At 48.4% G+C, this 12,249-nt stretch overlaps 1 protein-coding gene across 2 annotated transcripts in view; it reads left to right on the top strand.

The window, feature by feature from the left end:
* The first annotated feature begins 246 nt into the window (after positions 1 to 246).
* Positions 247 to 12,249, top strand: part of ANKRD10 (ankyrin repeat domain 10) — a 33,301-nt gene continuing 21,298 nt past the window's right edge. For both annotated transcript variants that reach the window (XM_042930270.1, XM_042930271.1), the window contains exons 1-3: positions 247 to 595; positions 3,441 to 3,593; positions 7,775 to 7,866. In XM_042930270.1, coding sequence (XP_042786204.1) covers positions 386 to 595; positions 3,441 to 3,593; positions 7,775 to 7,866 — 455 coding nt within the window. In that variant the 5' untranslated portion in view covers positions 247 to 385. The remainder of the gene's footprint in view (positions 596 to 3,440; positions 3,594 to 7,774; positions 7,867 to 12,249) is intronic.

Raw genomic sequence — 12,249 nt, 5'->3', positions numbered from 1 at the left:
CCCGGACCAGCTGGGCACGGCCCCCTGCTCCAGGCCACTTCGCCTGCTCTCCAGGCGCCGCCTCCGCTTAGGCCACGCCCACTGCTCCCTGGCCCGCTCTTGCTCCACGAGTCAGCCCCGGCCCCACCAGGCCCCGCCCCCTGGCACTGCAGGCCCCACCTTCAGACCCGGCGTCCGCGGGCACGGGCCTCAGACCTGCCCGCGGTAGGCCCCGCCCCCGCCCCGCCCCCTGTACGCGCTCGGCTGGGCTCGGCTCGGCAGCCGGCGGGACGCGGCGGCGGCGGCACTCTCGCTCCTTTGTGCTCAGGCGACGGCCTCTCGGTCCTCACCCGCGCGTCCTCTCGGTCCTCTCGGCCAGCTAGCCCGCGCTCTCCGGTGACGGACCATGTCGACGGCAGGAGCGGGCGCAGGCGTGGAGGCGGGCTTCTCCAGCGAGGAGCTGTTGTCGCTCCGCTTCCCGCTGCACCGCGCCTGCCGCGACGGGGACCTGGCCGCGCTCTGCTCTCTGTTGCAGCAGACGCCGCGCGCCCACCTGGCCGCCGAAGACTCCTTCTACGGCTGGACGCCCGTGCACTGGGCCGCGCACTTCGGCAAGGTGGGCGCGGGCGCTTTAAGGCGCCATTTTCCGCAGCTTTCCCGTGGTGGGTCGGGGAAGGTGGGGGCTGAGGCGCGGGGCGTGCCGGGAGCGCGGGGCGGAAGCGGGGTCTCGGCGGCGCCCGCGCCCCGAGGGGTCCCGGGCGCATGTGCGGCGGCGCGGACGGTCGGGGCCCCAAGGGGGGCGCAGGGCGTGCCGGGAGCGCGAGGCGGAAGCAGGCCCCGCGGCTACGGCGCCCCGAGGGGCCCCGGGCGCATGTGCGGCGGCGCAAGTTTCAAACGGCGCCGGCTTCACGGGGGCGCCGCGCCTGGCGGAGGCAGTTGGTGGCTGCGGCGGGCTGGGCAGCTCGCGCCTCCGCGGTCAGCTGCGAGCCGTGCTGCCGGCGCCATGGGGGCGGACACCCGCGGGGCGCGAGCTGTCTGGACCCGGGGCTGGTGTGGGGCTGCACCGGGCTGCTGGGAGTCCTCCGGGCGGGGGGGTCCTCTGCGTCCCCTTCTCCGTCGCTTCGTAATCACCGGCTCAGGGCGAGTCAGCGACTGAGATCCACGCTGCATTTCAGCGCTTTAATGGTAGAGATTGATGTACCAGAATTCCGGACGTGTAAGAAAAATGGCTTTCCCCGTGAAGCGAGGAGCCGGGGCCGAAATGGAGAAAGGGTTTTGTGGAGAAGCGTGCAGTGACGTGAAGTGAGTTATTTCCTTTCAGGGACGTGTTTTTGTCACTAGCCGGTGAGGCTGCTTTCCTTGCGGCTACATTCACAGTACAGGTGTATCTTCTGGGACAGCGCTTGTGATTCACGAAATGGGAGAGTCAGAGTGGTTTTGGTGGAGGAAACGAGAGGGGGTTAGGACCCCAGCCCGGGTCTGGAAGGGCGTGCCCGCTGGGGGTCCCCGCGCCAGCCCCCGTCCATACCTGCTAGCAGGCGCGAGTACAGGAGCCCCTCTGGCCCTTCTCCCCCAACCCCTTCAGCCCTGTGTGTCCCCATCTGAGGCTCTGCCCCCTGTAGTGCGTCTTGCTCTGCTTTATGTTTACATGGTGGGTAACTCGGAGCGTTGGATCTCCACGTCTTCTGTCCCTCAGTGTTTTGGGGGAAGACCACCCCGTAACAGGCAAGGACAGCGTTTTTCGAAAAGGCTCCCCTGTTGATTTATTCTCCAGTTGAGAGTGACACAGTATTGCATGACAATCTGGTACATTCCGGACGGTGTTTAAAACAGCCTTACAGACATTCATTCAGAGTATTTATTTACCAACCCACGGGTGCCCCTAGGTATCTCTAGGGAATACAAGTAGCTATAAGGGCTTGAACATGCTTTAAAAATCGTAAGTTGTGTGTTATGTATATTTTATGAGCAGTAAGAAGTAAAACCCACTGAATTCACTTTTTGAAAGTCTCCACCTCCTGTCGGTTAACCTTGGATACCAAATATAGCTGGAGGCAGTTAGTTACTTCAGTGTGAGAAAGCTGTTGGGGCAGAAATGAGGCCAGGAGTCAGGGCTCCGGGTTCTCAGTCCAGTCCCTCCTGCCCCATCGCCTGCAGCTTCCCTGCTTTTCTGTACATTTAAGCCTCTGCTGTCCTTAGGCCTGCACGTTATGAACTATTCCCAACTTTCAAGCTGGTGTTCCTATCAATATGCCAATTATGCGCGCTGCCTGACCTTTTGTGAGGCTTATTTTTTCCTCGAGAACTAGGCATTATTTAAAATCCCTAATTACACTTTGCTTTTATAAGTTGTCGCATGGAACAGTATCTTTCCAGCATTCCAAACCCAGTTTGCCAAAGTGAACGCATAGGTGACAGAGTTAAGTCTAAGGAGCTCTTGATGTTATGAGATTAACCGGTTTTGGCACACCAGCTGATTTTCATCCTTGTTTCCGCCGTTTTTGGGGTTTGACACCTGTTTGTCTCTGTTGGCACTGTCACTTTTCACTGGGTCCATCAATAAAGCTGGTGTGTGAAAGTATACCAACGGTGTGTCTCTTTATGAGCCGTCACTCCCAGATTTCCAGTTCCTAGAAGACCGAGAGAGCGTGTTTTAAATCTGGGTGCTCCCAAGTATGAGGGCTCATCTCCTGCACAGGTGATCACGGTGACCTGAGCTTAAGTCGCGGAAAGACGATAAGAGCTGTGGGGTGAGGTTGGGGTGTGGCCGTTTGTCCTCTGAGGGCTGTCTCCCGGAATACAGCCGTTGGCAGGGAGAGCTCTTTTGTGAGCTCTGCCCTGTGCCTCAAGAGGGTAAAGGGGGCCGGCCCCGTGGTCTGAGGACATACGGGGGTGGGGGTGGGGGTTGTCAGTGTGAGTCTGCGGACCACAGGCCATCTGGGACCGCAGGCCCGGCTCGCGGTAGGCATGTGTTGCACATCTGTTGAGTGTGACGAGCTAGGATGATATGGGCGCCTGGCTGTGGAGTGTGGTCTCCTAGTCACTCGTGAGGCCCTTTACTCCCTCAGGCGGGGGTGGGGGACTGAGTGCCACCTCTCACTCTGCACATCTTGTTCCTGACTTGTCTGGAGGATGGGCCTCTCACCGGAGTCCCCGAAGCTGCGTCGTATGGACATGTGCAGACTGCAGAGAGGTCTTTATTTAAGTTTGTGTGACATCAATAGTTTTTAGTTTTCTTCCTGCGTATGAACTTTTTTTTTTACCAGGACAAGGAAAAATAACTTTTAAATGCTTTTTTACAATTTGTATTGCAAAGGAACGACTTGTGTTCCCTTAAACGGAAAAAAAAATGGTAACAAAAAAATGCCACTTATCTGCATCACAGAATTGAAATGGCGTGTGTGGTGTTTAATAGTGTACGACACTTACGCGTGTCATCCCCCCTCCTGCTGTTTTCAAAGTTGGACTGCCTGATCCAGTTGGTGAGAGCTGGGGCCACTCTGGACGTGTCCACAACGCGCTACGCACAGACCCCAGCCCACATCGCCGCTTTCGGGGGACACCCTCAGTGCCTCATCTGGTTGATCCAAGCTGGAGCCAGCATTAACAAACCGGTAAGGGAGTGCCGATGATTAACTTGGTTTTTATTTTCTTTTTCTACTTGTAATTACATGGTGTTGAGTTTTAAAGTGAGGCCTTAATTAGAGTTTGATATCTTAACCTTTGGGCTAACTGGAATTTCTGTTTATTGAGTTACTTGTGGATAATAGGCCCTTCACAGAGCAGGGCTTTCTGTTTACAGAGTGCTTTCACCTGCTCGGGGACTTAGAGCCTTGGTGACCCCAGGTGATTTGCCCCCAGTTACAGCTGGTGACTGAAGGAGTCTGGCCTGGAGCCCGGGTTTCCTGGCTCCCCTGCTCACAGCTGCCTTCGCTTCATGTGCACAGATCCTTGTGAAACACACCCGTGCTGGCGAAGAAGTGGCTATTAAATCTTGTGCGTGGTTAAGTTATGGTGAGCGAGCCGACCAGTGTTGAGTCAGGACTGCTTCAGGGAGCAGTCGGGGGTGGAGATCGGACGCAGTTAAGTAGCAGGTGTCGTGTGGTCACCCGGACAGCAGGCGTGCAGGGATTGTGTGTTGAAGTGTGCAAGCATGAGTGTGCACGTGCGTGTGCTTCATGGTGTGTTCTCACTACTCTTTTCACTTCCTTGAAAAAACCTCAAGGAGAGAGTTGTGCTTACTGGGGACTCGTGCGTGAACAGGTGTAGACGACTCAGGCTAGTCTGACCAAAGTGGTCCCCAGGGGGAGACCCTGCCCTGAGGGTCAGTTCCTCTAAGGGGCTTGTGCCTCAGGCTCTGTGGGGATGCCTTTATGCCTTCCTAGTTTTCTCTTTACCCTGGTTTTATGTTTTTTCTACTAATCATCATCAGGGGCCTACTGTGTGCAAAACCATTTTTATTCTCCACGTTTCTGTCTGAAGATTCATCCCTTGATGGGAAGCAGGTGTAACAGCTTGTGAGCCCTCTCTTCCCAGTAACTCAGCTGCACACCTCCAAGCCCATGATTGAGGAAAGGCTTTTGTATCAGTGCTGTAGAGCAGCGATCGGGGGACAGGGGGTGACCGCACATGCCGCTGCTCTTACCAGAGGCTCTGGCTGTCTGCTCCACACGGTTATGGCGCCAGGAGTCACCTGTCCCAACCTGCCTGTCCCGGTGCTGTTTCTCTCCTCCCCAACCTCCTGACAGAACCCTGGGGGTGGCCACCTCCCCCACTCTCTGGCCTGGGGCAGCTCCTTGTTCTGTGGCTCAGTCTCCTTGTCGACAGAATGTGGATCATCCACAAATGGTAGTGATTAATAACTAATGTTAATGTGGAATTTAAAACATTGGGTTAATTTTCATTCAGTTGTTACGTAGCATCTAATTTACAGACATCTGAAGAAAATCTAAAGAAATTGGCGCTGCCTTTCAGATCTTTTTAAATCTAGAAGAGTCCGTTTTCAGGTAACGTGTTACAGCAGCGCAGTCCTTACCCTGGACGACAGGACTGCTCTAGATAGTCCTGTGTGGACACCCTCCAGCGTCCTGCTCCCAGGACAGGAGTCCCCAGACCTCACTCCCTGCCGCTCCCCTCAAGTCCTCTCCCTTCCAAGGTGGTCACCTGGGGTTACCAGCGTCCTGCCCTTGTTCTTGAAAGGGTCTCAGTTGTGGTCTCCCATGTTACGCATGTGTTAGGCTGCAGGCTGAGTCTCAGATGCCGGCTTGCTCTGGATTAGCGGCTGGCCTGCTGGGACAGGCACCCAGCGACCTCTGAGGTCACACAGCCCTTTCGTTAGCCACCCCCAGCAAGTGTTGACTCACCCTAAGGTAGACACTTTCTCATCTCCCACACAGACGGTCAGAAAACCAGGTCCAGGGTTCTCTAAAGTTTTCTGTTTGTGTGTGTAGTGGTTTTGAACCTCCCCTAGCATTTCTTCTTACAACTGTTTTATTAGTTTTGACCCATCTTTTTTTTTTTTTTTTTTTTCTTTTTTAATGTTTATCTTAGAGCATGAGCAGGGGAGGGGCAGAGAGAGAGGGAGAGAGAGACAGACAGACAGACAGACAGTGTGGAACAGGCTCCAGGTTCTGAGCTGTCTGCACAGAGCCTGACGTCGGGCTCAAACCCACAAACCTCGAGATCATGACCTAGGCCAAAATTGGATGCCCCCGTTTTGACCCATCTTCTAACCTAATCTTGTGGCATATTAATTCCTACCTGTTCTAAATTCATTTTTCTCGAGTTTCACAGAGACTTCCTTTGCTATCTGTGAACTTGGCACATGGGGTTACTGGACTCAGATGTCCTATCTGAAGGCTCAGAGTCGTGCATTTACCCAGAGAGGGAGTGAGGCTAGTTTTCAGGGGATTTGTTCTTGGTCACTTTGCGCGGACTACCCACGGGCATCACTTTTCGTATTATTTACAGGCCATGCCTTTAATATCTTCCTAGAACTTTGGTGGAATTTGATAGCCCTTTTAGTTTCTTGTAACTGGATTAGAACTAGACTTTTCTTTCTTTAAAATGCAAGGTGACTCATCTGTCTTTGCACTCCTGGCACCTCTCCCACTTTCCTCTCTTAGTTTGCCCACAATAGTTCCGGAATCAGACGACACCATATTTGATATTTTTGGAATGTGACTGGCCTGAACCTGAGCCTTGAGTAACCTTAAAATGGCTCTTCAGTCTTCCTCTCTGGCTGCACTTTTCTGTGGTGTCTGCTCTTCCTGCCTGGCTGGTCGGTGCTGTCCTCACAGGGCACAGAGCAGGAGCTGGTTTGCTCTGTCCTGTCTGTTGCTGTCCTGCTGTCTTGACGTAATAGAGCAAACCTTTGCCTTTTCTCCTTGCTGCAAAGAGAGCTGAAAAAACCCTTTCCTGTTTTCTTGGGGGAGGGAGTCAGGGGTGGCACGACCCCCCCGCCCCCTCCCACATCTCCATTCCACTCTTCCTGGCTATACCTCTGTGTCATCTTTATTTGTCCTTGTCATGTGCCTCCCATCCCCCCTCCCCACCTTTCTGGGAGGATAGAGATGGGTTTCTCCTTTATTAAGGGTCTCCATTCACTAGATGGTTTCCTGTGTAGCCACATGGGATTCTGTGTTTCTTGCTTCAAAAATGGGCTTGTTCTGTTTAGAACTCTACACCCCCTTTGAGCTTTTTTTTTTTTTTTAAAGTAATGTGCATACTTTTTCTCCCCACTGCACACCGGAGTCTTTCAGAGCACATCTTTCTGGAAAATAAGCTACCACCCCTCACCCTGGAGTGTCCCCTGCGAGCCCATGTGCGAGCCCGTGTGCACCGGCAGAAGTGGCCCCCTGCTGTGTCTCGCTGGTGAATGAGCTGCTCTCCGAGCGCCGCGCCAGGTGCACAGTGGCCCCCCGTTTGTTACGTGCGGTCGTCTGCTGCCAAGTTCAGCTTCCAGGGACGGTGAAGTGTGAGGACTCGGTCAGCATTTCCCCGGCAGGAAGTCCTACAACAGAAACGACTTCCTTCTCTGTCTGCTGTATCTTTCTCTACCTCCTCTGTACCCGAGAACCTATGAATGAAATTGTGTTTCGGATTTCTTCCCATTCATACAGTGTGAACTATGAACTAACTCCTCTTCAGAGTCCTTCCCCAGGGTCTGGTCTCTCTCTGCCGTCTCCAGCGTGAATCTCTCTGACACAGACTTTCTCCCAGTCCTTGGACAAAGTTGCCCATCACACGCATCCTGAGTTTGGATGTGAAGCTGGCTGTGTGCGGCCCTGTGTTCTCTCTCTCTCTCCTCATTCCTGACCCTTTAGCCTCCACCATCACGGTCTGAATTCAAGTTCAAGGCAGAAAATGCAAAGGAGCCACTGGTGATGCCCCAGCTCAGGCCAGCCCTGTGGTAGACGTGGACCAGACCAGACGTTTGACATTATGTCCTGTGTTCTTGGCCTTGGTTACTCTTTTCTCTTTAACCTGTTAGAGGATGGTTGTTTGGGGTTTTACATACGACACATTCGTGCTAAGATCTAGCATAAGATCATTTCTAAACTTCTGTCCTGCACGTACGTGCCGTCCCTGCTGACCGAGGAATCGAGGCGAACCTGCCCCTTCCCTGGCGGACTGTGTTTTCCCTCCCGCATCTCTAGCCACATTTCTTTGTGCCCTGCTTGCGCTTTGACTCGCCATGTTGCTTGGTTTCAGAGGTGAATGAGGCACGTATTTTATTCCAAACGTCAGAGTCTTGTTGGAGCTGATATTTTGCGTGTGCTCTTTCTTGTTTCAGGACTGTGAGGGCGAGACCCCCATTCACAAGGCGGCCCGCTCTGGGAGCCTGGACTGCGTCAGCGCCCTGGTGGCTAACGGGGCTCACGTCGAGTAAGTGCCTCCGCACATTCCTCCCCCGAAGATGTAGTCAGGGCGCTGTGCTTCCAGAAAGCACCACTGAGGGCAAGCAGCAGTCCTCAAGTTTGTGTTTATATTAGCAATGGAACTGTGCTTTGTAGACCAGTTGGTGTTAGTGAGCGAGGTTTTGCTGTGGGTTGACGACTAGCGGAGGGAGCTTCATCACAGCAGCCGCAGAACTGTTGCCACGACAGGATGCCAGGGTGGAAATGGCAGTTAACTCCTTAAATTTGGAACCTGGCATTGTTGACTTGGCCACCAACTAGTTGTGTCACCATGGGCAAGTCTTCAGACTTCTTTTTGCCAGTGTTAATTTCAAAATGGGGGCCTTGGATTGGGTTAGAGAATCTTTTCCAGCCTCTCCGGTCCCAAAATTCTTGCAGACAGTTTGCTTTTCTAAGTTGTGATTTTCTCATCTTTTAGCAGATGTGAGATGTTTTAAAGCCTATTTTGACTTTTAATGATTTATAACTTCTCATAAAATGGAACCATATACATTAAAGACTTGAGACTCATTCTGAGTTCTTCACACTGATGACATTGCAATCGTGTTTTCTCCCAGTTTACATCAGCTAGTTTATTTACGGTTTGATAGAACAGTGTTAATATTTGAGTGTATTAATTTGAAGATGTGATCTTATATGCAAACATCATTAGCTAGTCATGGCAGTGGGCATTTAGCTTAGATATTAAATTCATTTGTATTAACTTTCTCTTAAAGATTTATATTGTAAAAATTTTTCTTCTGCAGTTCACAGCATTAACAAAATGGATGCGGTTTTCACCCTTAAATGTTGAGTGTAAGCTATAGAGCTGTAATAACCAAAATAACTATAATATCAGCTTTTTTGTTTTACCCTGTCTAGAATATCTCATAAGGATTAATTACAAACCACTTTATTCTAATTGGAAATGTGAAAATTTAGACTTTGGGAGAAATAAACCCACAAAACTAACTTAGTTTAACCCTTTGGTTTCCACTTGTTTTGACTCTGTGTTATAATACATTTATTGAAATTAGATCCTGGACAGCAAAACCATATAGATTAATGTGAAGCCTATTACAGGCTGTAATCTCAGGGGCTGTCGTTAGACTCCTAGTGTCTGAGCTTCTGTTTCATTAAGTATTATATTGTTAAGCCAAGTCATTAGTTTGGGCTTGGAATTTTTACTTACATAGAAATTTAGTATGATAAATATGCCCTGTGTTAACTGTTACATTGCAGGGAACCTCGTGACTTCATATGTAATTATGATTTAAGGTAATGTAGAAACAATTGATAATATGAATATATATTATACAATTTGAGACGATGCTCAGTGGATTGCTTCAAAGTGAAGTTATATTCATAGTTTTCTTAGCTGTGTTTAGATTAAAAACTAAAATCTTTAATAACAGAAGCTTTGATTATGAAATACAGAGTCATAAAATAAATGATTAAATCACTTGTCATTTATTGAAATAATGAATAATTAGAAGTTGACCTCTTTAACGACTTATTTTTTAAACTATAGTCTAATCGATCCTGAACATTTTATTACTAAGATGTTAGTTTTCTTCATTTCAGTGAATAGCTTAATCCTTTGAGCCAATAAATATTTATCGTAAATAATATCTTTTTTTTAATAGGTGTCTTTTTAAAATGAGAACCTTTTATTTATAATTCTGTCCTTGGTTACAGGACCCTCGAGTGTCTCTTTTCCACCAAGTGTGACTGAGCACAGCCTCGAGTGCCAGTCTGTTTTTCCTTCTCAGTATAAGAGCCTCTCCCTCGAGACCCTGCATTATGGTGATCTCCCTTGCCTGAACCTTCAGATGGTTTTTAGAAGAAATATTTAGCCTGAGCCACCTAGCCAAAAGCGATTCTTAAAATTCTAAGTCTTTGGCCTGGAGACAGAGCACACAAGTAATCATTATTTATTGCTGTTATTTATGTGGTTATTTAGTTTAACATCTGGATAAATTGCCAGTTTTGCTAGTAAGCTAATTTGTAAATTGCTTTTTGATATCTGTTTTGCACATTAAACTATAAAGTTTAACACTGTTAGCCTACCAACAAATAACAGTTTGTGTCCCCCAAATTATGGTACTTAGATCTATTTTACTTGTTTCGTATAATGCTCCTCATGGTAAAGAGTAGTCGTGGCAAATAAAATGCCTTTTGTTTGTTTGGTTTTTTAAAAGACAATCAGGGGGACAGTATTAATTTACTTACCTAAAGTTACTTATGTTTTTTCCAGTTCAGAATGGGCCAGATTCTTAATTCTTCATACTACATGCTATGATATTTAGGAGATGATATAAACTTTTCCTTTTCCTGCGAATAGATTAAAAGCTGTCTCATGTCAGTATTTTGTCACACTTGGTGGTAATTATTAATTTTGTTATTAATTCCTACTTTTTTTTTTTTTTTTTTTTTTTTTTTATGTATCAGCTGCATAAAGTGGCCAAAGTCTTAAGTTGCTGCTTTTTTGGTCATTGGGTAGATAATGGTGAGGGCAAGCGTACCAGGCGTCTGTGGCTAGAATGGTTTGTTCTATAACTTACTTGTCAATATAGGCCGCATCTGTAAGATAACGCATGTCAGCTGCTGTGCATCGTGTGTTACATTTTCTAGCACCACACGTGAGTATGTTGATGGAGTTTTGTTTTTTTTCCTTCTCTTATTTTACATCTTGAGTTTTGGTGCCAAGTTTTCTTTTTCTCGTGAGGTTTTGTTATCTGGCTTAGATGATGGTCATTGTTATTTGCCACTGTTTACGTCCAAAAAGAAAAATAACGTGGGAGTAAGTGGCAGTTCTGTGAGCACACTACGTGTGTGTGGACTTTAAATTACCAGCATCTCTGCAGATTGTCCTCAGCCCCATCCTCCTCCAGTACGTCAGGTGTGGGGTGTCCATATGTCAGTTACTTGTCCCTGTCCCCAGCCTTGCTTACCTGACAGTTGACTTTGTCTTGCAGGCCAAACCTGAACGCTGCCCACACGGAGGGCATGTGAACAGTCACTGCCCCATTTTCCTTTTCGACACTCAAATAAGTAATAGTGTAAGATTAAGTCTTCATGTGATTTTGGAGACAGACTTGAAAACTTGCTGACTGCCTGCGGATAATTAAGGATACCTTCTTACTGCTGACGTTGTAAACTGACATTTCAAGCCTTGGATTATCTTTACTTTCAGTATTTTGGCACCAGTGTTTTCTTGAGAGGTAAAGTGGAAAACCTTTCTGCGTCAACCACATATTGAGATAGCTTTTTTCCTACCTCTGAGTAGACCTGAAGGGACTCCGCGGGACTTCGAGTGCATCTAGATGTGCTTGGGTCTCAGGCACGTTTGCTGGTCCTTTCCATGCCACGACATACGGGCACTAGTGTGTAATTAGGTCATGGCAGGGTCTCCGTGGCTTTGGATAAGAGAGCGTTTCCGGGGAGGCCACTGATTCCATGGTGACCAGACCTTCTAATGGGCTACATATATTTTAACTTAATTGTTTTGATCCCAAGAGGAACTTAACTGTGGTCATCAGATAACTGGAGAAGCACCAATAGCCTTATGTAAGCAAGTTCAGTGACTCACTGTAAAAAAATCTCTCTTGCCTAATTTAGAAAACAGGCACAGTCGGCTGTAGGAACAAAAGTCTGCACTGTGGTTTTGATAGGTTTTTGTTTAATGTTACAAAAACTGTATACATACTACCGAACTTCCAGACGTCCTTAACTGAAATTCAGTTGGTTTAGTTTGGCTCCAAAGTGGTGGTCATATCTATGACCCAGCCTGCGTCCTTGCCCGTAGAGCCCTGTCTGGAAGCAGAATTCCCCTTAGGGCATTTGCGTGTGATGAGCAGATTGGATGTTCCTTGTGGCAAGTTTGTTTGCAACTCTTGCCCAGAATTATTTTATTAGCCATTCATTCATGTTTGAAATTTGTGGTTTCTTTTCATTTGTTCACTTACTTGCCCTTAAGAATAACAGTCTATGAAATTTACCGGAATTGGAACTCTGAATTAGTTTCTGATTTTGTATCCTCTGCATTCCAGTCCTGTTCCCCTCCTGCTCTTGCCTCCCCTAGCTCATTGTCCCTGCGGTCAACTGGTCTGATCTTGCTCTCTGCTGGCTCTTTCCCCTTTTGCTGAGGTGCTACAGACACCGTGGAGGAAATCCTTCCTGAGATGGCTCCTGCCAGACGGGAGCAGAGGTGGACTGACAGTATTGTAGAGTTGTCGACAGACTTAGTTTAGAAGTTTGATTAATCTCATAATACCTTGACTAGCACCTAGATTTTGATAATTGTGTAATTACTGCCTTTATAAATAGTGCCTTCAAATAACCGATGATGTCTATAGCCAAAGATCTTTTT

The sequence above is a fragment of the Panthera leo genome, chromosome A1 (genome assembly GCF_018350215.1).
Source record: "Panthera leo isolate Ple1 chromosome A1, P.leo_Ple1_pat1.1, whole genome shotgun sequence".
NCBI lineage: Eukaryota > Metazoa > Chordata > Mammalia > Carnivora > Felidae > Panthera > Panthera leo.
Note: the sequence above shows the minus strand (reverse complement) of the source record. Positions and strands in the feature narration are given on the sequence as shown.